The sequence below is a fragment of the Trachemys scripta genome, chromosome 10, assembly GCF_013100865.1.
Source record: "Trachemys scripta elegans isolate TJP31775 chromosome 10, CAS_Tse_1.0, whole genome shotgun sequence".
NCBI classification, from domain to species: domain Eukaryota; kingdom Metazoa; phylum Chordata; order Testudines; family Emydidae; genus Trachemys; species Trachemys scripta.
Window position 1 is genome coordinate 15,540,614 of NC_048307.1, and position 27,669 is coordinate 15,568,282.

Genomic DNA, 27,669 nt, shown 5'->3' on the forward strand with positions numbered 1-27,669 from the left:
GCTGATACAGGGCTTCTTACCAGCAGCAGGGTGCAGGAGACTGATCAAAGGATTGTGTAGCCTGTTTGTTGATGTTGTGACTTCCTTCCTCAGAGGTGATCAGTCTCGGGGTTCTGTAATGTCAGTTTTTCCTCAAGTGGCTTGTTAATCCAAAAGGCAAAGACGTTGTCTTTTCCTTTTATTCTTATAGTTTGTGACCCTGTCTTATTCCACCTCCAGGGCAATGATTCCCTCCATGGCTCTTGGGCAATATGATGTGAAACACACCTTGGATTCCAACAGTGTGGCCCAATCAGGTTGGAGTTAAGTAATCCTTAGGATAGCACCAGTTTGGAAAAGTCCTGCAAAAACTAGCAGTTTTAAAAAACATTCACTGTTGCTAACCTCATGGACTGAAAGTTTGTGATACCCCAAAATATAAAAAATTAAGAAGTGGGACCACTTTTGAACTAACATCTTCTAGCAACATACAGAACGTGGGGTCTCGAATTCTCTAAAAATAACTGGTTGCAAAGACCTAGCAACAACACCAGACATTCAACATTCATCCATCAGCAAAGTTAAAAGTAAGTATGACCAGGTGTCATCATTAAGGATGATTTGGTCATGGAAGTCACAGATTCCATTACTTTATCAGTTATCCATGACTTCTTTGGCTTCAGCTTCAGCCCCGGGCATCAGGGATCCAGTTTTGGTTTCAACCCCAACGTGACCTACCCTGATTTTGTATATTTTTCCCATTACTCTTTACTGAATTTTGCTTAATTTTACCATGACAAAATTGTATCCATAGCCATCATTGTCTTTCAAACAAGACAATTTATTAATCCTTATATTTAGGAACAGGGAGGATAGGTCAAACAAATTCTCTTTGGAAATTTCCATCCTGACAGAAAAAGTTACTTTTAAACTTATCAAGATAAAACCCATTTAAAATAAAAATAATGAACATTCATACCAGGTTTGTATTCTCATATATGCTATTTCTCTCATAGCAGATAGCTTCTTTAGAGCCTTTCATGAGCAGTTCTAGTGAAGAACAGGTTGCTGTCTGTAACTGCTTCTTGAAGTTATATTGTCTTGTTTCAGTTATAATTTACCTTTCTATTTTTATGCTGAGCTTGTTAAAAATAATGTATTTTAGTTTCTGGTTTTAATCTGATGTAGATTTTGCAATTGGCCATATCTGTGTAGTGTCAAAATGTCTTGCTCTCCAGTCCAAGAACAGAGGCTAGTAGTTTTTATGTGAATTAGCTGAACAGTAGTGCAGTGAGATAAAAGAAAGTATCATTTGTTGCTGCTCTATGTTTCTATTCTAGATTAAATTTGCCACAGTAGATGCTGGTCCTTGTCAGCCTCTGGCTCTGTTGATTGACATACATTTAATCTGGAGACACTGTCGTCGGCTTCCTCTGGACACCAGGGTTGCTCAACCCCCTGCTGTGCCCTAAGCCCCGCCCACTCCCGACCCCGTCCAACAAGCTCCCACCCCAGCCTCGTGTCTTCCTGCCTCAGTCCCTGCCCCTTCTCTCAAGCCCCCACCCCTGCCTCGCCTCTTCCCATCCAGTTCCGCCCCCTCCCCCGAGCGCGCCCTGACCCCACGCTTCCTCCTAGCGCCTCTTGCATGCCGCAGAACAGCTGATTCACAGAGGGCTCCTGTCCCAGTATATCCCTACACCTGCCATCCCTGTGTGTCCCTGCACTCCGCCCTTTCCTTTGTCCCCATGTGGCCCTGCAGCCCCCCCATTACCTGTCCCCATGTGGCCCTGCAGTCCCCCCCATTCAGCCCCTGGCTCAATGCTGTCATCCCACTAGCTCCTGAGACCACGTCCATGTCTATCCCCCCACTAGCCCTTTTGAACCCCAGTTTCTGACCTTCCAGCAGCACCATGTGTCCTGTTCTGTCTGCTCCCCTGTCTCCCCCATATCCTGTGCCTCCTACCCTGGCCCTGTGGGCAGGGCACTGTGAGGAATGCAGCCAGTTGCTGGCTGCTACTGCCTGTGAGCTGGCTGCCCTCTGTTCTGGTTCCACAGCAGCCCCTGGTGGGCAAAAAGTGTAACTGCAGTGCCTCTCCAGCAGAATGCATTTTCTGCAGAGAAAAAAAAATCTATGCAGTACATGAATTCTGCAGGTGTGTAGTGGTGCAGAATTTCCCCAGAAGTAAGAACCAGGCCCTTTAGCCATTCTTTCTTATTTTTACACTTATATCACCATAAAATTGACAAATGGGTTGATTCTATACCTGTTGTAAATAGAGTTACATTGTCATAAAACTGAAGTAACATAGCAGAGAATCAGACCTAATATTTGCAAACAGAAAAAAAGCCCCTGTCTCAAAGAGCTTACAATCACATACAATGCTTAGTACTATGAGTAGTTCCATTGCCTGCCAATGCTTTCATGGCAGTAAACATTATGATTAGTACTAAGTGCATGCTGGATCAGCATATAAAGGTATAAATCAATACTGAGCAAATTAATAGTGAGCAAACACAGAGTGGTTTGTGGTCATTATAATTGAAATACCTAATGGAAGAGGTGATTATCAGAATTTTGTTAAGAAAGGAAAGGACCTGTTTCCTTTATATGTGCAATACCACGTAAACCACATGTGCTAATACTACATGAAAATTATACATTTGGTTTACAAATTTTCATTATTACTTACATAAGAACGGCCATACTTATTTCCAAAAATATTTTTTTCCTAACATTTTATTTTCACAATTCTTTCAGTCTCTCTCCTCTCTACTATAGTTAGTGTTGACATTTAAAAGTTGTAGTTCCTCTTTTATTTTAAGCCATTTTTCTCCTACAGCAGACTGAGTGCTAAATTTGAATGCTGTACACATCAGCTGATACTGCATTTCTTCAGTTTTTCAAGATTCAGGAAATCAATCATGTCTAAAATATCTGCCTGTAATTTTAAATACTGTGAGTCTGCCTTTGATTTCACACCACTTCTACACCAGTCTGATCTCCTGACTTCAGTGGAGTAAAGTCACTCTGGATTTGCACTTGAGTGAGAAGATAGCTTCTGTAATCTGACTAAGTTAAAAGTAGGTAGCATGCAGTAATAACTTTACTAAAATACACAGCTAAATAATTTAAGGAAAAACATTAAACAAAATAAAACACACCATTCTGCATAAATTGTGTCTAGCTCTTTTAGTCTTCAAGCTCTTTACAAATATTAACTATTTACTACTAAGGAAATTGAATAAATATTACTATCCCCATTTTACACAGGAGAAAACTGAGGCAGAGAGGTTGGTGACTTGTCCCAGGCCACTGAGGAAGCCAATATCATAGCCAGAACTAGAACTCAGGAACAGGTTCCTGAACATCTTGTCCTGTGCTCACATTTTTCTTTCTGTGAAGAACAAGGCTCTGACCCTGCACCATTAAAGTCAATGAGCGTTTTGATATTGACTTCAGTGAACACAGAATCAAGTCCTATTTGCACTGTATTTAAGCAAGCCATTTTCTTTAACTATCATGTGACTGAAAAGCACCTACAAATTCAATTTTTTCACTGCTCCAGTGAGAGAAAACTCTTTAAACTATTTTTTTAAATAAATAAATACAATTGAGTTAAAAAATTATATACTTAGGACTCAACCTTGCCCTCTAATACTTTGTGAATCACTTTGCTTCTTGTAAAATCAACTACTGCTCAATACCCAGTCAAACTTTCAACTGCTATGAAATTAAATTACACTGTTTTCCCCCAAAAAACAGTTTTACTGTGGCAAGACAGACTTTTCATTTTGTGCCTAGAAATGTTAACACATTGTTTGTTAAAGGAAAATAAATTAATAGTGCTGATGTCAGTGAAAAGTGCAATCTAAAAGTTGGAGCCTGTGTCTAGGAATCAGGACTAATATGTTCTATTTCTCACTTTGGCAGGGACATTTGCTTCACTTCGTTGTGCTTCAATTCCCCCATATGTAAAATGGGCATCATCTACCTTACTGTGGTATTGTATGACTTTATTAATTAACTAATTTGCATGAAAACATGGGAAGATTCTTGGATTAAAGATGCAATCAAAATGCAAATTATCTCCATAATCCTGATACTCTGTCAGAATGTGTAAAACTTTCCAGTATTGCATCACTATGATTATCCTGCCACTCCCTGCCCACATAATCATGCTGCTGTAGTGCCAGCACAATAGAAATTCACACAGTATCTGAACTATTTTGAACGACTTCCTCTTCATGTCTAAGAATGTGGTTTTTTTTGTATTTTTTTAAAATGTAATGGATGAGGAGAGACAGGTTACCAGATTATAAATCAATATTAAGGCTCTGATGCAAGCCTCAGGCTTATGGTTCATGATATTATCAGAATGCTGGAAGGATTTTAAGGATTCACAGTACCACCATTACTTTTATTACATAACAACTTGTACAATACTATGTTTCTACCTACACATTCTATACATATTACTGTAAATTTCCACATTTGCAGATTATCAGGTACTTTTATGTTTGTTAATTAATTATTTAAAACTTCCCTCTCCCTCCACACTCTTTTCACCTCCTTCATCCTGTTATCTGATTCTGAGGTTTTGAGCATATTGTCAAGCTCTAACCCTTCAGTCTGTTCCCTTGGCCCATCCCTCACTCTTCTCATCCTCAGGACAAAAAACTTGTCTGCAAAGAACTGTGTAAATTTACAGCACTATATTAATTATTTATTTCTGTATTTAAAAAGCTTTTTGCATTTTAGAAAACACAAAAATACAAGAATAAAATAAATAACATGGGTAAAGAGATATTACAATTCAGTAACAAACAATCCCTAATGTACCCAAAGGAACAAAAAAAAAACCAACAGCAAGGATCTGCCTTGTACAGCATTCATAGGATACTTAGGTTAAGGGAGATATTCAGCCATGATTCCAAATGCAGAGTTTCCATTGATCCCAGATGATTCCATCTTAGCATGTTTGAGACAATAACATTTTACAAATACATGTTAAAAATATGGCATGGATCCACTGTTCTCTATTAAATTATATGGAATCCATCCAATACTGAATTATTATTTTAATGGCTTAAGTTAAATATATATCTAAAACTTTTGTGGTATAAATATCTGACTACACAGTTAAAATAAATTAATATCAAAATTTAAAAATGCCTTACATTAGTTTTAACATTTATTTGTAGATGTAAGTAAAAAAAACCTGATCCCCAAATAACCAGGTGGAAAGACTTTGAAAAGAACACGTGGCTAAAAATTTGGGTTGCCTTTAACAGGATCATAATAATAATTTGTGCTAAAGCAAATGCTTTCTCCATGGCAACCTCTTTCCTTGTCTTTTTATCCTATTGAAGTCATTTTATGTTTTGTCATGGCAGTCAGGTGCCATAAACATAACTGTGAAGAAAATAAAGTTATGATCTAATCAGAGGAGTAAACAAAAAGAATAAAGGAAATGTGTAAAGGAAAAGTAGAATTTGTATTTTATTATTATTATATACGTAAAGAAGACTAAAAGTTGGTGTGTTTAGATTCTTTAAAGTTGTTGTTTCTGTTTTTCACATTAGACATATTGGATCTAATTATTCATTCTGGATGTGCTACACTCAGCACAGGAAGTGGGGGAGGAGAGCAAAGGTGACTGTACATGATCTTTGCACTTCCCCTATCTCCATGTTCTGGGACTATCCACAGGTCTGCTTAACACTCCTAGCATGAGATCTGTTATTTTATGCTCAGCTGCCCATATAGCCTCTAAAGGCTGTTGCAACAGCCAATAGCTGGAGCTCAGTGGCACTCTGGCCACACTTCTGTCCTAAACCACATCCCAGATAAATTCCTTGCAGTAGAGATGGTTAAAATCTTAAGTTAGGGTATTCCCTGTGGAGCATATCCACTGCCTTTGTGACTTCTCCATCTGCTGAAATGTCTGGAAGGGTCTGTAGGGCAATGGAAAATCAGGTCCATCAGGATTTGACTTCCCTGTTATTGCTGAAGGACCCTCTGGAGGACTGGAGAGCTACAAGGATGATGTTATTGCAAGAGACTGAAACCAGAGCAATTGACAGGGGAAAGGATTTGTAGCCAGACAGTTTTAAAATTCTTGGGATTTTTGTTTGTATATTTTTTGTTAACACCCTTTTAACTCAACTCTTAACAGATGTTTAAAAGGAGAAAAATGTAATGTGATAACATCTCATGTGTTGACTTTGTGGTGTGATGTTATGTTGTGACATGACAAATCAATGTCACAGCATCATGATGTAATGTCATGAGGTTACTTTTTGTTCGTGAGGTGTAGTTTTGACATGACCACCACCTCACATTGAAGAGCAATGACTAGGGTTGCCAACTCTGACTGACGCTGTTAAGTCTGAACTTTTGATGAGCTTAAACTTAACCCAGACTTGATATCTCTGTCTGAACTTTTAATCAAAGCTCTGACCTGCGAACTACTCATGACACCCCCCTCCCCTTAAGTAGCCATCTCCCCTTATCTCTTTCTGAATTTACATTTTAACCTGTTTTATCCTGTAGAATCTTGATTGATTATACATGACCATTATGATCTGTTAATCATTTTGTTTACTTCTGTGTATAAATATTGATGCTCACCCCTAATAAACTTGCCACACTTACTCTGAAGCTTTTCAAGCTAAGGATAGTGTGAGCCCGTTGATCAACGAATTGGTGTCTGGTCTCTGACAGATTGTGAGCCCCATACCAACTCCGCACGAACTCGGGTGCTGGAGAGGTGAAAGAGGACTTGCTTTTTACCTAACAACGCTATTCTGGGAGATATTTTTCCCCACATGATGTAATGTAATTTTCTTAAAATATCCTATTAAAATCTCCCCGATTGTTTTCAATAGTCACTGGGAGATCGATGCTGATTCTGGGAGACTCCAGGCAAATCCTGGAGGGTTGGCAACCCTAGCAATGACCCTCCTGATAAAGGGGTTCCCCTAGGGCCTTCATGACAGGGAGGCATGGTCACTCATAGTACTAGGTCAGGATATGACATCACGTCGCATTACAAGAAGGCACGATGGAAAAGGCTCCCTCGTAATAGAGGTGTGTATGCCAGTGTGTTGGCCACATGCTGAGATTAGGGTTGCCAAGCCTCCAGGATTGGCCTGGAATATCCAGGAATTAAAGATTAATCTTTAATTAAAGATTATGTGATGTGATGTGATGAAATCTCCAGGAACACATCCAACCAAAATTGGCAACCCCAGTTGAGCTATGATGGCCAGACATGGTGACTTTCAGTCTCACCAGAGCTGGGAGACGGGCCCATAGCAGGACCCCATGTCGCACTAGGACTGCCCAGATAAGGCCCTCTGGGTCACACTGCTCAGGAGGCTGAGGCGAGAGCAGGAGCGAGAGGCGAGTTCTCTCCCTCCCCCACGTTCCCTGACTAGGTTAGTAGCACAAACATGGCGGCCCCCCCTCGTTTGAGGTAAGGGAAGGGACACCGAGCGTATCCGAAGCCGTTATTTTCGGAGGGGGACGCCCGAGCAGTGCCGAAGATGGCCGAAGCCAAGCCGGCTGTGAATCACGTGTTGCCGAACACTAACGAAGTTGCGGCTGCCCTCGGGAGAGAGAACCCGAGCTTTTCCGAACGGCTCCGAAGCCGCGTTGCAGACCGGGCGGGGGGAGTCGAGCGGTTCCAAAGGCGGGGCAGGCGGCGCCGAGCGCAGCGAGGCCGGATGTGAGCGGGTCGGGAGCTTCCTGTTTCCTTGCAGCGCTCGGCTCTCCCAGCTTTGGGTGGTGGCCGCTGCCTCTTCCCCGCTTCCAGGCACTGAGGGCGGAGGCGGCCAGACGCCGGTGCGGACCCGCGCGCCCCTAGCCTCACGGACCTTCCCAACAAGGTAGCAGCAGGAGCCGCAGAGACTCGGCCCCTTAGCAGCCGCGATGCAGGCCATCAAGTGTGTGGTGGTGGGAGACGGGTAAGTCCAGAGCGCTGCTTCTCCTTCCCCGGGTGGGACCTGACCACACCCTCCCCTCACGCTCCCCGGGGTTCCCCCGCGTGGGGTGGCCAGGGCGGGCCTCCCTCTCCGCGTGTCCCCACCCGTGGGGTGGCGGGGGCCCCCTCTCTCCACCCGCTCCCCGGGGGTCCGTCCCCCCCATGGGGTGGCCGGGGCGGGCCTCTCTCCTCTCCTCCGTTCCCAGGGGTCCCCCACCCGTGGGGTGGCCGGGGCGGGATCTCTTCACCCCCCGCTCCCAGAGGTCCCTCCCGTGGGGTGGCCAGGGCGGGACTCGTTCCCCCCCCCCCAGAGGGGGGGCGGGCCTCTCCGCTCCCTGGGGGCCCACCACTCTTTCCCCCCCCCCACAAGCTTTCCACACCCAGTCCCAGCCCAATTCCCAGGGCTCCCTGGTGGGAAGGGCTGCGTGTACAGGCTATTCTGAAGTAGGTGGTGGTGTAAATAACTGTGCAAGAAATTGATGGATCCCTATGCTAGTGCTGGATGACATTGATACAAAGCGCCTGCCCCCTCCTCCCCCCAGAATTGTGTAAGTGGGGTACTCTGTATGAGTGTTGGCAGTGGCAGGTTATTTTGGGGTTGTGGGTACATGTTGGGAGATGTGTAGAAGCAGAGCCACCGGGGGACGTTGCGTATGCCGGGGTGGTGGTTTGTCTATTCGTATTGGCAAATGGGGAAGTGCGAGATATGGCATAAGGGGATGGCTTCAGAATTGCTAGGAAATGAGGGTGTTCCCAGGCTCCCATAAGGACATTGGTGAATGGTGGGTGCCCTAGAGCTCTGTGTTTATGCGGTGAATGGACAGGTATCCCAAAGGTGGATGATTGGATGGTGACTTGATACATAGTATTTATGCTTACAAAAATTGGGGCCTTCCCTATATGTTAGTGTGCAAGGGTGTGCACTTCATTTTGATGCTGTCAAAGAGATGGCCACTTCCCCAAGTTATTGTAGGGCTATTCTCTTATTCCTGACTGCTTCTAAACCACAATTGGTTTAGCAATGGACACAGCTGTTTTCCCTGCTCCCTAATTAGATTTGTCATGTATAGTTTAAACAGTTCATTTCTACTTTAAAGTTTTATAATAAAGGTACTGTTGAAAGTATAAGTTTTACATTCAGTTACTTTATCTCTAACATCTCTTTAATAGGACTTAATTATAGTAGTAATAAACACTGGCAGTTGTAAAAAGAACAGGAGTACTTGTGGCACCTTAGAGACTAACAAATTTATTAGAGCATAAGCTTTCGTGGACTACAGCCCACTTCTTCGGATTCATTGTTTTGATAGATCTATGCTTTTACAGCCAAAGATTAAAATGTAGATCAGCGTTTCTCAAACTGGGGTCTGCGGCCCCTGCTGATCTAGTCCTCCCTCTATCTCCTGGAGGCTACTGAAGCTAAACCAAGAGATTTTGGGCACTAAAAGTCCAGTGGCGCAGCAAGGCTAAGCCAGGCTCCCTGCGTACCCTGGCCCCGTGCCACTGCCGGAAGCGGCTGGCACATCTATGCGGCTCCAGGGGAAGCGTGGGTCTCCGCGTAGTCCCGGAGCACCAACTCTGCAGCTCCCATTGGCTGGGAACTGTGGCAGCGGTGCCTGTGTGCAGGGGCAGTGTGCGGAGGCCCCCTGAGTAGGAGCCGCTGTCAGAGAGATGTGCTGGTCGCTTTCGGGAGCTGCCCAAGATAAGTGCTGCCAGGCCGGAGCCCACATCCTTCATCCCCTCCTGCAGCCCAATCTCCTGCTCCAGCCCAGACCCTGCACCCAAACTCCCTCCCAGAGCCCTCTCTCCCCTCCCACACCCAAACTCCCTCCCACAGCCAGCACCTCTTACCCCCTCCTACATCCCAGACCCCTGCCCCAGTCTGATGAAAGTGTTTGAAGGTGGGGGAGAATGAGTGACAGAGGGAGGGGGGATGGAGTGATCAGGAGGCAGGAAGGTGTGGGACCTTAGGGGAAGGGGTGGAGTGGGGGCAGGGCCTGGGGCTGAGTGAAGAGGCTTGGGGGTCCCCAAAAATTTTTGATTCAAAGTGAGGGTCCTCAGGTTGCTGAAGTTTGAGAACTGATTTAGATTATAAAGTCAGAGTAGATTGCGATCTCTGCAGGGCAAGGACTGTATTTTACTATGTTTGTAGCTAGTAAGGTAGGGACCTGGTCCTAACTGGAGCCGGTATGTGCTATTGTAATGCAAAAAATTATCAACCTGTCATATATTCATTGTCTGTAAAGAACTGTGTACACCTGTGGTACTTTGCATGCCCTGTTATTATAATAGAAATAACTTTCTGATATTATTTGTAATGGGATTGAACCCGAGTTTATGCATAGTTCTTCCTTTGTAAAGAACATGTTGGAAGGTGTGTATTGTGTGTTTTAGTGCTGAATGATGTTGAATAGGCTTCATAATGGGAAGGTCTTCCCAGCATCTTGGAAGCATTTCTTTTCTTACTAGATGTCAGAGCTCACGGAGCATCACAGGCCAGCTGGAGAACAAGACTTGTTTTATGCAGTTTTTTTTTTCATAGAAACAAAAATCCCAGTGTAGTCTAAGCATAATTGGACATCACAGCAACCCAGTGTAGATAGACTGAGAAGCGTAAGTACAGCTAGAAGAAATCACCATCCGCCCTGTGTCATTTAATGTGGTTTTCATCATGTTACTTGGGAATGATTAGTTTTCATTAACGTTTAGACGATTTAAAATAATTTTTAACAAATGTTGAATTTCAAAATTCATGTGAGATACCTGGCTTGCTCTTATTGCTTGTGCTACACAAGAATGGAGTCTTGACATATTTGACAGACTCTTATAGTGCTGTAATTCATTGGCACTGGTAGGAGTAACAGATCATTCTTTCACTTAGCTTAAATTAATATAATAGAGTAAATTAACTTTGATTTTTAAATCAACGTCTTAATTCTTTGTCTAAAATATTTTATTAAAGTGAATATTTTGTCTGCGTTAGATGTTCTGAAAGAATGAAATCTACCTGGGTTCAAAAAAGAGTAAGATAAATTCATGAAGGATTGGTCTGTTAATGGCTGTTAGCCAAGATGGTCAGGGATGCAACCCATGCTCAGAGCTACCCTCAACCTCTGACTGCAAGAAAACAGGAGCGTATCACTCCAGAATTGCTCTGTTCTGTACTTTCTCTCTGAAGCTCTGGTCCTGGCCACTGTTGGAGACAGGATACTGGACTAGATGGACCATTGGTCTTACCAAGTATGGCAGCTATGTATTCTTAGCAATTTTTTTCCTATTAACTTTTAAAATCTGATGAATAAAGAGCAAACAAGTATAATCACTTATATACAACTCTTCATAATGTGTTAATAATTTACAAGCTAATCGTAACAATACTTATATTGTGATTGTGTACAATAGGAATGGTTAATAAATAGGTCAGTTGTTCATATTACGCATTTTACAAACGGTTTCCATTTATAAAAATCTCACTAGCTTAACATAGCAAATTTTATTTAAACAAATTTTGCCAGACCTAGTGTTGCTGATAATAAATTTAAATGCTATTTTCCATGTTTTGAAAAACACTTTATAATGTTGAATAGAAGGAAACCATGTTGTGTATAGTGGTTCATTCAACAAAAAGTATACAACGTATTAGAGAAAAACAACAATAATATGGTCCTATATAAGTATAATCTCACTGCAACCATTTTCGGAATTATTTTTCTTTTAACTTTCTTGAAAACTAAAATGGTGTAATTTGCTTAAATTTTGTATATGCTTTTGAGAGATGGGCTGACACATTCAATTTGTTTGCCTTTCTTAATGCATGTATTTCAGAAACTTTGCTGTCTCAATGAGATCTTGATCTGTGTGTTCCCATTTTGATAGCTCTTTAAGTCCATGGTTGCATTTTTCCATATTTAATTACCTAATTCTGTGTTTTGATATTTAACTTGCTGCCTTTTTTTAAAGAACCAGCTTATCAGGTGATCTAGAAGAAATATCTAAAAATGATTTAAAAATATATATGGAAGCCTTATAGTTTAATAATATTAAACTATATAACTGAGATCCTGATTTGCTTACATATACATATTAATTTGTGTATTCTTTGCCAAATTCTGCTAGAAAAAACAAACCAGAATATATAAATGTACATGTGTCATTGCTACTACTAAATTTCAACATTTATGGACTGTTTGTCTTTTGCATACCATATGTGTACCTGGTTATATGTGCCTTAGACTTCATGCCTGAACCGATATTTATTGGTCACACAGTTGGTTAGAAAAGCACAGCAGTTTCTACGTACATGATGTTTTTGCTCTCATATTTTTGACCTTGTATCTATCTTTAATATGAAGATTGTTTCGGAGTGATAGATGGCAACTGTTGCTTTCCGAATTATTTTATTATGCAGAGAAATAAGATTGTATAATGTGCAACACTTTTCTGCTACTTACTTCGATATTGATTATTTATAAGGAATTCTTATTGAAGATGAGAATTTGGTACAAAAGCAGTGACACAAGTTATTTTTAGCAGAGTATTTTGCTTTCATTCAGGCTTGTTTAGATGCTTCAGTTAGGAAAGCAACTGGTTATTGTTATGGAATCCTGAGCGGTTTCATCTAATGAGAGGGGACAGTTCTGCAGTGGAAGGAAACTGATTACTAGGCACCACAGAAACAGCCAGACCTCTCATTGTATTGTAAGGGTTTTTGTCATCCTTAATATATACTTACAACTGAAGCAGTGAATCAGTGGCTTTCCTTTAGTGAATGCAGTTGAAATTGCTTTCCTTAACACAAAGATTTTCATTGACTGGAAGTCAATATTTAGTATAAATCAAAGCTGTGATATGTTTGATAGTTAATGGTTAGCTTTTCTATTATAAATTGTCTTCTGAGATTTTTAACTTAGCTGTAAAAATTCTCCCAGAAGGAAAGCTGAGTTTCATCTTGCAAATTACTAACCCTTAAATTTAGTAAAATATCAGGTAGGTTAGGCCACAAACTTATAGTTCTTGTTATATACTTAAAAATGTTTTTCCTACTGAAGTGTTTAGGGCACTATACGTAAGAATAAACAATACTGTATTACTCTAAGACCCAAGAGTTTAAAAAACTAGTAGAAACTTAACTGTAAAAAAGTTCAGTTTTTTGCTTGGATTTAAATCAATATGGAGGCATTGTTCTAGTGCATAAAAGCCAATTGTAGCTTCATTGTCCAAGCTCAATGAAGTACAGAAAGTAAACAAAATAAATAGTGAGACGTAAACCTTTCAGTTGATCTAAGGTATCAATAGAACAAAGCAAATTTAAAAAAATATTAACTTGGCAATATCCCTTTAAAACAAAGACAATTGGCTTGTTTTAGTTCAGTGCAAATATTCTAAGTTGTTTCCGGTAGTGAAGCATTCCTGTAGTATGATGGTTCTTCAATTTTCATTCTGCTGAATACTTCAACCTTTCCCATAGCAGTCTGTCTGTCAACTTTGGGGCCACTAGAGAGGCTGTTGGGGGCTGGAATTTGGGGAGCTGCTGTTACAACACACTTTTGAATTTAAAAATTACAACTTGGTAGAATTCTGGTTTATCTAGAATAGTGCCTTTTGGGAAAGAAACTTAGGATTTAGTTCTCAGAACTGGTAGAATAAGATATTTGATTATTTCAAATAAAAGCTCCCATCAGAGTCTCTGGGCCAGGGGTCAGCAACCTTTCAGAAGTGGTGTGCTGAATCTTAATTTATTCACTCTAATTTAAGGTTTCACGTGCCAGTAATACATTTTAACATTTTTAGAAGGTATCTTTCTATAAGTCTTGTTACAGCCTGATGTTGTTAACTTCTGTTAATAGGATTGGAAGGCCATAGTTGCTAGAAATTTTGTTGACCATTTTCAGATTAGTCATTTTCCCCCAATTAGTCATTCTATTAATACATCTCAATCTAAGGTTTCTGTGTATAAGGGATTGCCACTCACTATATGATTACAGCTCTTCCCAAGAAGAGTTGCCTTCATTCAGACTCTAAGCACTTTTCAAATGAAATGTGTTAACATAATATTGAAACAGGAGATGAGGAATAAACGTAATGTAGGTTAGCACAGCAAAGGTAGGCATTAAAGATTTATTTCTGAGTTGGTAACCATACACATCTGATTCATAGGGCAGAGAGCCAAGAGGCTAGAGAGGCAGGAAACATAGAATGGAACAAGTCTGAAACACAGGGCTGTTGAACTTGTTTTTTCTTGTTGATTTAATGACTTAGCCTGATTGTATGGCTTTATAGCACCAGGCAGTTCTTTTAATTCTTTTAAGCTTGGAATGAAATCTTTCACCACCACCTTCCTGGGATGCTCTGAATAACCCACAGCAGACTCACCATTCCCACTGCACAGTGAGTTGAAAATTGCTCTTCATTCACTGTTGCAAATAATGAATGGAATAGTCTTAGTTTTCAATACCTATCAAACCAGTCATCTTAAATTTTATATTCAAATTGTTTATACTTATTGATGTCTTATGGGACCTATTGAGAATGGGGCATCAGGTGAAACATGCTCTGGAATCTTAAGACAGTATTGCCTCTGAGTCCTAAGGAAGCCTCCCATAGAATATGGGACGTTGGTGCTCCAGAACTTCTAGGGTTTAAAGCCTTGATGACTTCTTTATAATCTGGACCTATTCTATTCCTATTCTGTGGCACTCTGAAAGGCCTGGGTCCATACATATCCTTTACTATTTCCTTTTTGGAAGTGTTAATATACTGGACTCAGACTCTTACAGGTATAGAAGTCTAAGAATAATCAATTGGTTTAATGATATTAAAATAATACAATATGCTCCTGTTTTCAGAAAATGCTGGTTTACTCCAAAACACCTTGAAATTCCCCATTTGTGTACAAAGATTTATAATATTTAGAATTTAGAGTGATGTTCATCTTAAAATCACTTTGCAAACATTATTCCTCACAACCACCCTGTGAGGTAAGTAATTATCTCTACTTCACAGGTTGGGAAAACTGCAAAAGGGTCTGTGATTTGCTCCAGGGCACTGTATTACAGCTGGGATTAGAATTTGGGAGTCTCTGGTTTTTAGTCCTGAGCTCGACTGACTAGACTTTACCCCTCTTTCCTTTTATGTACATACACCTCATTGTTTCTCTGTTATATGCTGTGAATGCTAAACTTTTAGGACTGCCATGAAGGATGCAACTTGACTGCCTCTGTTTTCATAATGATAAACTGGAGCTGTTCCTGCTTCATTTCAATATGCCACTGAAGTGAATTCTTGAAGTAAGCATTTACTGGCTGCCCAGAGATAATCCATCCCTGGTCCACTCTCATTAACTTCCAGATCCTGATGCAAATCCCAGCTTCCCACATGTGTTCCTGATTGACAAATTGCTAGGCCACTTTTTTGCATACATCTTAAAGACATCTACTACAGTAAAATATGCAAAACTGAGGCTTACCAAATACAGAATTTAATGCCATAAATTAGAGGTGAATTTGAGCACAAAACACAGTGCAAATTTCAAGAGGAAATTGCAGCTAATATAACAGGCAGTTGAAATTTAGACTTTCCTTACTGCTTCAAAATTAGTGTGAACAATTGATTTATATCATCAAATTATAAGCGTTTATATCGGAGTAATGAGAGAACTTTATTAGGTGGGACAAAAAGCTACAGCAGATTGAGCATTATGCTGTGCGTCAACCTGCCACTGAGGGCTAGTCTACACTGGCAATGCTAAAGTGCTACCGCGGCAGCCCTTTAACATGGCTTGTGTGGTCACGGCAGAGCGCTGGGAGAGAGCTCTCCCAGGACTCTCAAAAACCCACATCCATGAGGGGCACAGCTACCAGCGCTGGGGGTGCTGTCTACACTGACGCTTTACAACACTGAAACTTGCTGGGCTCACTGGGGTGTGTTTTTGCACCCCTGAGCAAGAAAGTTGTACTGCTGTAAATTGCCAGTGTAGACAAGCCCTGAGTCAGAAACAGTTAAAAATTACATATGGACCTGTGGGATAAATTCCCGGACTGTCACTAGTGTGGGCAGATCACAACGGCCTCGCTGAAGATTCTAGTTTTCAGTCATTAAGAACAATTGAATGGCTTGTCAAGCAAACAAAGTATTGTTGAATTGATTAAGGAAGTGTTTTGGAGGAACCTGTTGCAGGCAGAGTTGCGACGTACACAGTAACTTCTATCTCTGACAGAGCACAGGGTCCACCTAACCTGCTTTCATTTTTGAATCACTAGAGATGATTAGTAGCAATAGTAGGTGTTGACAGTTGCAAAGATTATAAAAATAATCAAACAAGGTCTTTTTACCCTTGGAAGGGAAAGAAGAAATCCACATTAAAGTAACTAGATGCTTTCACAAACCAGACAAAATATGTAGTCATGACGGTGATAGTAAATATGATAAAACTGCCACGGGTGTTAACTCAGAATGTTTTAGAGCCAGAAAGCCTATGTATATTAAGGCCCCTGACTAAAATCCTTTTGTAATCCTTGCAGTAATATCTTTCCTCATGCAGAAACTAAGGACATTTTTAGCAGTAGTATTGATTAGTTGCTAGGATTTCTTTGTGTAACAACTAAGTACTAAGGTAAGACTTTACAGCAGATAACCTGACTTTAATGAGTTTCTTACCCATATGAGATGCACAAAGTATAAGAGTTGCATGAGTCATAGTGTAATGGAAGTACAGTAAGGATTAAAATGCTGCTGATGCATACATTTTGGACAATCAGTATTTGGTGATAAAACATTGCCTGAAAATATTTTGCCTTTTGAATAGAAGTTCATCTGTTCAAGTGAGGAGTAAGCATCAGGAAGAACATAATCCCCTGATGATATTATCTTCTCTGCAGCAACTAATTGTGAAGTGATCCTCTGGAAAATGTTATAATATCAAAGGATTATAATCTTCAAATGAGGAACAAGTATCGGGACCAGATGAACTCTTAAGCGTTAGAAACCTAATTTTTATGAAATTTCTCTCTCTCTTAAAAAATAAATAAATTATATAGTCAAACCTTAATTATCCCAAACCTTCTTAATTGAACCTGTTACCAAAGATCAGCTACCTGCCTTAATATTTGAGTTTAGTTAATGCTGGGGAGAAGGGAGCTGGCTATCAGGCTTTCAAAGAAACCTAGAGCATAGGTTTTCTCCCCAGTTATCTGGAGGAGTTTGGGTTTTTTTGTGGGAGAATCTTTGCGTAACCTGGATTCAATGTTAGGATAGAATTAGCCCTAAATGAGTTTTCCATGATATGTCTGTGGGTTTCTAAGGAAGTGATACTGCATACAGCAGGGGTCGGCATCCTTTCAGAAGTGGTGTGCCGAATCTTCATTTATTCACTCTAATTTAAGGTTTCGCGTGCCAGTAATACATTTCTATGTTTTTAGAAGGTCTCTTTCTATAAGTCTATAATATATAACTAAACTATTGTTGTATGTAAAGTAAATAAGGTTTTTAAAATGTTTAAGAAGCTTCATTTAAAACTAAATTAAAATGCAGAGCTCCCCAGACCGGTGGACAGGACCCAGGCAGTGTGAGTGCCACTGAAAATCAGCTTGCGTGCTGCCTTCGGCACGTGTGCCATAGGTTGCCTACCCCTGGCTTACAGGATCTCATTCTGCCATTTTAGCAAATGTTGGTGAGGACTGCTACTCCTGTTTCCCCAACCCCTATAATGTGGCATTTTGATAAGAAATTGGCAATCGTTTCTTAAAAGTTAACTGGTGTAAGGAAAATAAAGTTGAGTCTTATAAAAAGAATAACAAGTCAACTTTGAGTTGTATGAAGGGTGAGGGGAGATATTCCTTTCAGTTTTATGAATTTCAAGAACTTTGTGCTAATGATAGCTATCGCAGTACTGTTCAGGGAGTGAAATTGGTCAAATGATAGAGCTTGGTTTTCTGTCTAAGACATATGCCTCTTTTTGTAGCTAAAATCCAAACAAAGTCTGGTAACTTTTTATTGCCCCTTCATATTTTAGGAGATCTTACATTATTTGGTTCTGTCTGCCACTGAGCTTAAGTTTATCTTCTGACTGATGTTTTTACTATTGGAAAGTCACAGAACATTGAGCACTGACGATTCAAGTTTGAGCTTAATCTTGCTTCGAATGGCAAAATGAAATGGTTTCTGTTGAAGGGCTGTTTATTCTCCCTTGCATGTAAGAGAGAGCACTTAACCAGGAATACCCTTTCTCTTTTACAGTGCTGTAGGTAAAACATGCCTACTCATCAGTTACACAACCAATGCATTTCCCGGAGAATACATACCCACTGTGTAAGTATATCAATAAAACCCTATGAACTAATTTATGTCAAACTCTGTATACTAGCCACCGGTGGTGGTGGTGGTTTTTAATTGTGTAAATCAGTTGAAAACATCACCTTTTAGTTTTCTCTTAATAAAAGCTTAACTCAGCATCTAGATTTATTTAAAAGTACTTTTGGCTTCTTGGGCTAACTTTTATATTTGTTGTCTGTCATATGTGGTGGTATCCATATAGTATTTATTGTACATTTTTGATCAGCTCACTTCCACTCTGCTCACTAATCAATTTATACTGGGACTGTATTTGAGGCGGAGATAGATGGAGTAGAGTTTGACTTCTTCTATCTGTAATCTTTGTGACTAGGACTTTACAGAAGATCTCAGCTTTTGTAGTTTACTGTAAAAGATAAATGTATTGGCTTGCTATTATTCACAAGAAACACTTCAACTAATCTTTTTTTTTTTTTTTAATTCTGTAGCTTTGACAACTACTCTGCTAATGTAATGGTTGATGGAAAACCAGTCAACCTGGGTTTGTGGGATACAGCTGGACAAGAGGACTATGACAGATTACGTCCATTATCCTATCCACAAACAGTAAGACTTATACTATGAGATATTTGAAGCATGTGTATAGCCTAAATAGCCCTATAAATGTCTGATTGCTTCTTTCTTGAATCATACTAAGATTTTTAACACTTCTTCATATTAAGATATCAAATTTAATGGTAAAATTGAACTCTGGCAAGTTTCATCTGAATGCTGCAGCTGTAATACTTGAGTCTTATCTCTTCAATTGCAGACAGGTTGAAACCTTCACGCACACTTTTTTCATACACTGAGGCATGCTGGCTTTATGTTGGAGACCCACTAGACTAGAATATTTAATTGAAAAATAAATTTTGATGAATTGAGTAATCTCAATAGCAAGTCTGTTGATTGATTAAGGTTCGCATCCCGCCAAAAGCAAGATCTGGTTTTCGGGCATGCTGTTTGGCTCCAGTCTGACACTCCTTGCTAAGCACTTGTTGTCATTCAGCTTCTCATTTGATTTGGAAGATGGTATTAAATGTGAAAGAGCCACACTCTCTTTTCTTGGGGTTGACATGGGGTATGTTAGAGCTCTTAAGTTATTTCAGGTCAAGAGTATTTATGATACACTTGTAATTTTGATTATAACATCAGGAGAAATGTATTTGTGGTTTCATTGCTTGCAACTAGTTAAATCCTGAATCTACATAGACTGTGCCTTGTTCCTCCTGTATATGGAAGATGAAGTAGTCTGCTCCGTTCTCTCAAGTGCAGTTGCCACCACAGCTCAGCTAATCTCTTTAGATACTAGTTTCCTGAAGCTATTTTCTGCCAAACTCAATGGCCTTGTTTTGAGCTAGACTTTATCGGATGGAACTGTCCTTCAGCTAGAAGAAAGTGGTAAACTTGCAGTTACTGCAGCTTTTTCATAGTAATTACTAGCTATTATAAATGGTCTAAAACTATATTTCATGTTCTCTAATATTAAAATGCAAAACTACTTCATTTCTTATATAATTTCATTTCTCTGCTGAATAAGATGGATTTCACTCAGTGAACGCTAACTTAAAGTTTTGTAGTTTATTCGTCTTCATTCATAGTTTTCATTCATATGCTATGGTCACCAATCCTCACAATAAGGTTTTCTTCTCAACCATGAGATCAGAGACTGACACTAACCTGTCAACTATAGATGGTCCCTACAAAACTTCCAGTTAACTATGCACTTTCTTGTATGCAGGAGCAGTAGTGGGATATTTAAAACAAGTGAAACTTCCAGGCATGTTTAGGAGACTCTCAGCATCTTAACAACATCTTTTTTCTTCTAACATGGTGGTTCTCAACCAGGGGTACGCGTACCCCTCCAGAGTGTACATCAACTCATCTAGATATTTGCCTAGTTTTACAACAGGCTACATAAAAAGCACTAGCAAAGTTAGTACAAACTAAAATTTCATACAAATAATCACTAATTTATACTGCTAACTGAAATGTAAGTACAATATTTATATTCCAATTGATTTATTTTATAACTGTATGGTAAAAATGAAAAAGTAAGCAATTTTTCATTAATTTGTATTTTTGTCTGATTTTGTAAAAAAGCACTTTTTAAGTGAGGTGAAACTTGGGGTACACAAGACAAATCAGACTCCTGAAAGGGGTACTGTAGTCTGGAAAGGTTGAGAACCCCTGCTCTAAAAGACATCACAGCATGGAGAATGGCTTGTTGGGAACCCACCAAATCGTGAGAAAAGGTAGAACTTTAAAGTGCATTGAACGGTCATGTTCCAAACCTATGTACAGGGGAACAAAATGTTTGTTCAACTTGCTGGGTACTATTTAAACTTCTAAGGCTAGTAGTCAGTCAACAGATCAGTTATAGTAAATAAAAGAAATGTGAGTTGATAAAGACCGGGTGTTAGAAGTTGATGTAGTAGTAACTTCCTTCTCACATGGCGCTGCAATCTTCTGACACTTTCACACTTTAAACTTCACTGCTTTAATGTATTCTGTTCTCACTGTATGGAAAATCTTTGAGGATTGGTAAACGTGACACATGAATGAGAGGAAAAATTCTTACCTAATTTTTTTACTGTGTGTGACTCTTGCCCACTCCAGTGTGGCTTAACTTTTATTTTTTTTTAAAGAGATGAGCATGCTTAGCAGTGTTTGCTGTTCCAATCATCTTTATCAATATGGGTAGCTAAATCTACAGCTTTGGAAGAAGTAGTTCTAGTGGGTTTTTCTAGATGTCTGGTGACTTCCAAGGGAGATCCTCTTTTGAGAAGAAAAGCTGTGTTGTGAGGATTGGTGAGAATAGTAATGCTGAGAAGAAATGGTCAGGTAATAGCAAACTTTACGTTAAAGTTACTCCTAAACTTAATTTGTCTCATACTGTTATTAGGTTGGAGGAACCAATGATAACAATTTAACTTCCAGTCTGAAAGATCAACCTATTGCCGTATGTAAAGCTTTCAATAAACTTAAGTTCCAAGTTCTGTTGCCTTGTTTTTCCTCACAATAATACAGTGATAAATTGGCCCCTATTTTACTGAACAATAGCTGTTCCCTTGTACTTAAACTTTAACTCTTGGGACACTATTATTGCTTTATAGGTCTGAGCACCCACTACTATCATACCTCTTTAAATCAATGCTTTTCTTAAGAGTAAAGTTTTTCTTGCATAACAAGCAGATAAAATGTGTTTTCCTCCTGTGTTTTGGATAAGATTTTTAATACAGAAGGGTAACCTGAAAGTTGCAAACAACCCATAGAACTTCCTGTACACTCAAACATTTGATTACCTGGAATTGTAAAGCGGAGAAGTGAACCTGCACAACATGCAGAACTAGGGATTGCCATAAACTTGCAGAATTGGAAAACTGAAGTAGTGGCCATAGTATCATATTATGTGATATTGTCCATCTTTCTTCTTCTGGTGTCATGGTTGGGGAAACTTGCTGGGGTGATGCATGAAGGACTGGGTTGCAAGTGCTTAGCAGTGCAGATGTCAGAAGCAAACCTAACAGACAGCCTTGAAATGCAGTACAATCAACTAACATTCTGAAATGCCTCTGATTCCTTAATAAACTTGTGTTTATTTGTATTTACTCCAATATGAAAAGTGGGTCAAGGGACGCTGGAGCTTTGTGTAATACTTTGTTCAGGTGTAAGATTTATGTAGGAAGATTGCAGTGATCTTCAGATGACCAGATTTAGAAATTAATCTTCTAGTTAACCAAATTTAAACACTTTCCTAAAATAATGTAGAAGCGATCAGGATATGAAGCTTATCAGTCTTTGACATTTATATTTTGTTGCATTTGCACATTAACCTTATTATTTCCCATCTCTTCTATCTTTTCCTCTATTTTGTTTTTTCACCCAATCTCTTCCTTGCAATAAAATTCACCCCTCGCCCCAACTGAAAGGCAAGGGGATGACTTTTTTAAAGGCCTTTCTTCTCTGATCCAATCACCAAGGAATGGAGTGGCTAGTAAGATTAATTTGCATGCCAATTTTTTTTACATGCCTGATCCTAGCTGGGAGGGAGGAGGGAAATGCTAAAGTGTTTCACATTAACATTCTATATAATAGATTGAGAACTCTCACAGGATTCATTTAATCTGTGCACAACAGTAATGATCTGGAAATTATTTACTGGATGCAAGAAAATGTCTGCTTAGATGGCTTAAGAATATTTTACATAGAAGTAGTCATTTAATGCTGGCCAGCTGATGTGATTTCTCAGAGCCATACTCCACGTTGCATCCATTCCCTCAGACCAGAAAATCTCCCCTGAACTGGTATGATTTGCTTTCAGAGGTAATGGAGCAGTAACACTTTCTACTTAAGCACACCACCAGCACATTAGTGCAGGATGTTATTTAAATCTTAAATCACTTGGCCTTTCATTGTGTCTAAGCTGAAAAAGAGACAGGAGACTGCAATTCTAGTGACTCTTCTCTTACTGTTACCCATAAAATTCTACTTCTTCCATCAAAATGTCATGGGCTCCTCCAAGGTTCTATTATTTTTCAGTGTTTGAATAGCTTAGCAAGAGTTGATGTGCTGGGAGTAAGATTCTGAAATGCTAACATGCTGCTAGCACAACTATTCTAGCAGTTACTGACTAGATGCCTCCAGTAGCTGAATAGAAACCGATCTTATATTAAAGAAGATACCGTTTGTTCTCCAGGGGTTACTGTATTGGCCTAACTCAACATTTGTTTTGTAGGATGTCTTCTTAATTTGCTTTTCCCTTGTGAGTCCTGCATCCTTTGAAAATGTCCGTGCTAAGGTAAGTATAGGCTAGTGTCCCCATCTTTCCTTGGAGAGACTAATCACTGTACTGTTTCTTAGGGCACAGCCTGTATTCTTTGCTTTACAGTAGGAATTAAAGGAAAAACTAGGTTCACATGTTTTATGAAATTCTTGTGAAGACATCAGTAATGTTGGGGTTTAGCAGGTGTCATTTAAATTACATGACTGAACAATGTTTGCAGTGTTGTAGCCGCGTAGGTCCCAGGATATTAGAGAGACGAGGTGGGTGAGGTAATATCTTTTATTGGACCAACTTCTGTGGGTGAAGGAGACAAGATTTTGAACTGCACAGAGCTTTTCTTCAGGTCTCTGCAAGTTATGCAGCTCAAAAGCTTGTCTGCTTCACCCACAGAAGTTGGTCCAATAAAAGATATTACCTCACCCACCTTCTCTTTCTGTGATTGAACAATGCTACTTTACCTGTAAAGGAAAAATCCAGAATTTTGCTGCTTTCAGCCATGTCAGTTGATTCATCTTAAAAATTCTTTTTAGCAGTGCAGTGCACCTGCTACATTTCAAACTAGAATCTTTTTCCTTGATGTGTGATGGTAAGGAAAAAAGTAATTGACAAAACTGATAGGAAAATAAAATGTAAGGCAGTGGTTAAATGGAATACACAATCTTATAAACCTATTTTAAGATGTCAGGTGGTACGGGGAGCTCTAAAAGGCACATTTGAGAGCAAAGAATTTGGGAAAGTACATAGGCAAAAGGGGCAAATTTTGGTGATGGTGGAAGACTTGATCTAGGCTCTGGGCTTTGCCTGCTGAGTAACCAGAAAATCAGCTGGCATTCAGAAGCTTATTTTATTCCTGTCACGTTTCCATTGGTAAAGAGAAATGATCCATTCTGCATGATGGAGAGCTGTTGCAGATGGTCTGTATTATCGTGAAAGTATTCTCTTCTCCTTGTTTTGCAAAGCCACATAAGGATTTTTCAGCCTGTAGAAAAGTCAACTGTCCTGGATAAGAAAGGAGTTAAGTCTCTCTCTGATGTTAAATGCTGGATGCCATACTTGCTGGCCCAGGTTCACAAAGCCAAAATTTAGCTGTCGTGGGGGGGATCCCCTTTTGGATCCTATCTTTGTTATGCTTAATGTTCAGTGGATCTTGAACAAGGGGATGTATTTCAATTTAGGCACACATTGATTTTACAATTTACACTATATTGAAAGATATGGGAGAGTATTTCTTCCACCCACCATCCCTCTGTCTTGTTAATGTCCAGTATACCTATTCTGGGGTATCTGTGCCTGTAATTACACTCCTGAGCCCAGATGGACTTTAACTGAAATTTTTCTGCTAACTGTTGAATTGCCAAGTACATACTTGCATCCTTTTTTTGCAGTGGTATCCAGAGGTGCGACACCATTGCCCTAACACTCCCATCATTCTAGTGGGTACCAAACTTGATCTTAGAGATGATAAAGACACTATTGAAAAGCTGAAGGAGAAGAAATTGACTCCAATCACCTATCCACAGGGCCTTGCCATGGCAAAAGAGATTGGTATGATTTTTACTGAATTACATTGACTCTACCTGAAATTCATTGTCTAGGAGACACTGCTTTTAACTGACTGCCAAAAACAGAAACAAGGGTATCTTTGGCACAATGTAGAGAATTGTTTTGTAACTTCAAACCTTCTGGCTTTCTGCAGGTGCAGTGAAATACCTAGAATGCTCAGCACTTACACAGCGAGGCCTCAAGACAGTGTTCGATGAAGCTATTCGAGCAGTTCTCTGCCCTCCTCCTGTAAAGAAGAGGAAGAGAAAATGTCTGCTGCTGTAAATGTTACCCTGCCCCACCCCCACTCCGAACCTTGTGTGCTTTGCTCAGAACCAGGGAGCATTTCACATTCAATGCCAAGTTTTCTGTTATAAATTAGTTCTCTTCCATAACATTTTTGAATCAATCAATTTCATGGTTTCATTTGTTTAAAGTATGAAAACTGCTTTTCAAATCCTACTAAAAGTGAAATCCTAAAAAATGACAAACCTATGTAAAGCCTTATTTTTAAAGTCCTATTCTTGCTCAGATTAATCAAGTGTTGCCAAACTATCTGCTGAATTAAGTTGCGTTGTTGTGCTATGAACACTAAGCACTAAACTATTTTTAAGACTGTTGTCTTTAAGAAAACTCTAATGTCTGTAGGAAATGCAAAACACTCTAGTTTTTCACAAATATGTAACAGTACGGTATCCTTAGGAAAATGTTGCAGTCTAATGTAAATGTTTTCTCAACCTGTGGTTGTTGCATAGCATTGTATATCAAACCTAAACGATTAAGATAATTGACAATATGACTGACCTTAGAGTCCCAGTAAAAAATGGTTTATCACTGGTAAGGGCTCAGTTACAATCTAGTTCTTGCTGCTGTGATTAAAAATAAATATTCTTACTGAAGTATATGTACTCCTCTTGACAGCATTGTATTGTGATGGGTAAGTGAAACACATCTGGTTTGATCAAGTGATATTGCCAGACAGTATTTTGACATTGTACAGACCAATTTACACTACATTGTCAACTGAGTGGTTAAGCTGAATAGATTTTTTTTGTCACAGGTAAAATCAGTAACAGTAAAATTAACTTGTCACAAATATGCAGTAAGTGAAAAAGCGGTTGGTGTTTATAGGTAGGTTTTTGAATTTATTTTCAAGTAGGGCATTCATTTAACACAACTTTGAACTGGTCATTCCCACAGATGTTATATTTAGTAAATGCTTTTCTTGTAGAATTTCTTCTTATTGAGCAATATAACTTGTATTTTAAAACCTTTCTGATATATTAGCATTTTGTGTTTTTTTTGTAGATTAGAAAACTTAAGCATATCCTTATTTTCCTGTTACTTCTGATCCAGTAAATTACGTGCTTTCTGAGGCGTTTTCTTTAGTCTTCTAGTCATTAGGTGTAAAAATCATGTGAAACAGTTTACAAGTTTTAGTAATTTTTATACTTTAGACCTCCTTAATCTATGAACCTTCTCAAACATTACTTTGCCAGGTACCCCAACACTAACATGACTAATGCTGACAATTGTCCTTTAGCTCACCTACATGTGCATCACGTTGATTTATCTGGTAATGGTAACTTGGGTCTGTGAGGTTCTGTAACTTAGTGCTAACAATGTTCTGTACATCCTAAACTGGCAAGAATACAATGTTGAACTACACCCTTTCAACCACTAGAACAAAATTTAAAAATCAAGTTGCAAAATTGTGAAGTTTTTACATTGATCTTTTGCTAATGCAGTTAGTATGTTTTGCATGTATGACTTAATAAATTCTTGAATCACATCATTGGTAGTGCTTGATATTTTTGTCAAAATGTTCTTAAATCTTTATTGCAGAAGTGTGTGTGCTTGCTATTTATAGCAGAATGGTAGTAGTTTGGAACTGTCTGTCTTTCAGTAATATGTAAGTACATGCTCTTCAGAACAAATGAATTCCAGGTTGCTAGATGTCATAGGGTTAGGGATTAAAAAAACTAGTTCTTGGGTCACTAACCCGAGAACAATGCTGAGAGAAGTTTCCTGGACCTAACAGTTTTTCTTGCTCTTTGTAGGATGCCATGCTTTGGCCCTTCAAATAAAATTGCTTCTTACTACCTTGCCTTGATCCCTGTTTCAGTTGTGATAGAAAGCTAACCAGCTACTACTGTCTCTAGCTCCCAGTGGTGGCAATTTAATGCTTCAATGATTTGAAAACTGGGACTTGTAGTATGGGACAACCATCTTATCCCCTGGACCATGCTTTCAAACTCCTTTGTGGAGAGGGCTGGAGTATAACTCTAGGACTACCTCCTCCCTTCCTTAAAATAGTATATCTCACTGCTAATGGGAGGCCTAATCAAGAATGGCCTTTGTCATTCTTTGTTTAGCCAGTCAGCATCACTTACTGGGAGGACATCCGCTTTGTTTGTGCCCACTGCTATTGCCCGTTTCCTTTCTTTGCTCTTCATTTCCCTTGTTGCAGCAACTTTGTTCTCCCTCTATTCCTGTCTGATAAATTTAAGTATATAAAGTAGGAGTGATCAGCAGTTACAATTGATGGCATGAACATTATAGACAACACACCAGTAAGACTAATGGGGAGGGCTTTCAAGAAGCAGCCAACACTGCATCATGCTTACCTTGCATTTAGAATGTTAATATCCTAGAGGGCTGGAAGCATTTTTAATGAAAAGTTTATATTCTGTAGAATCTGATATTTTTGTGGTTCACTTAGAACACTTACTCTGGCCCTGTCAAGGCTGTATCCCCCCTTTGAACTTTAGGGTACAATGTGGGGGCCTGCATGAAGACTTCTAAGCTTAAATACCAGCTTAGCTCTGGTCCGCTGCCACCATCTCAAGCTAATTCCCTTCCCTGGGGAGCCTTGAGAAACCTTTCACCAATTCCCTGGTGAATACAGATCCAAACCCCTTGGATCTTAAAACAAGGAGAAATTAACCATTCCCCTCCTTCCTCCCACCAACTCCTGGTGAATACAGATCCAACCTCCTTGGATCTAAAAACAAGGAAAAATCAATCAGGTTCTTAAAAAGAAGGCTTTTA

The 27,669-nt window shown here is 39.5% G+C and overlaps 1 protein-coding gene across 1 annotated transcript; it reads left to right on the forward strand.

The window, feature by feature from the left end:
- Positions 1-7,703: 7,703 nt before the first annotated feature.
- Positions 7,704-26,410, forward strand: RAC1 (Rac family small GTPase 1). The gene is made up of 6 exons (XM_034783514.1): positions 7,704-7,947; positions 18,198-18,269; positions 18,740-18,857; positions 23,029-23,091; positions 24,462-24,621; positions 24,773-26,410. The coding sequence occupies exons 1-6, from the start codon at positions 7,913-7,915 to the stop codon at positions 24,901-24,903; spliced, it is 579 nt and encodes a 192-aa protein (XP_034639405.1). The 5' UTR covers positions 7,704-7,912; the 3' UTR covers positions 24,904-26,410.
- Positions 26,411-27,669: the final 1,259 nt, after the last annotated feature.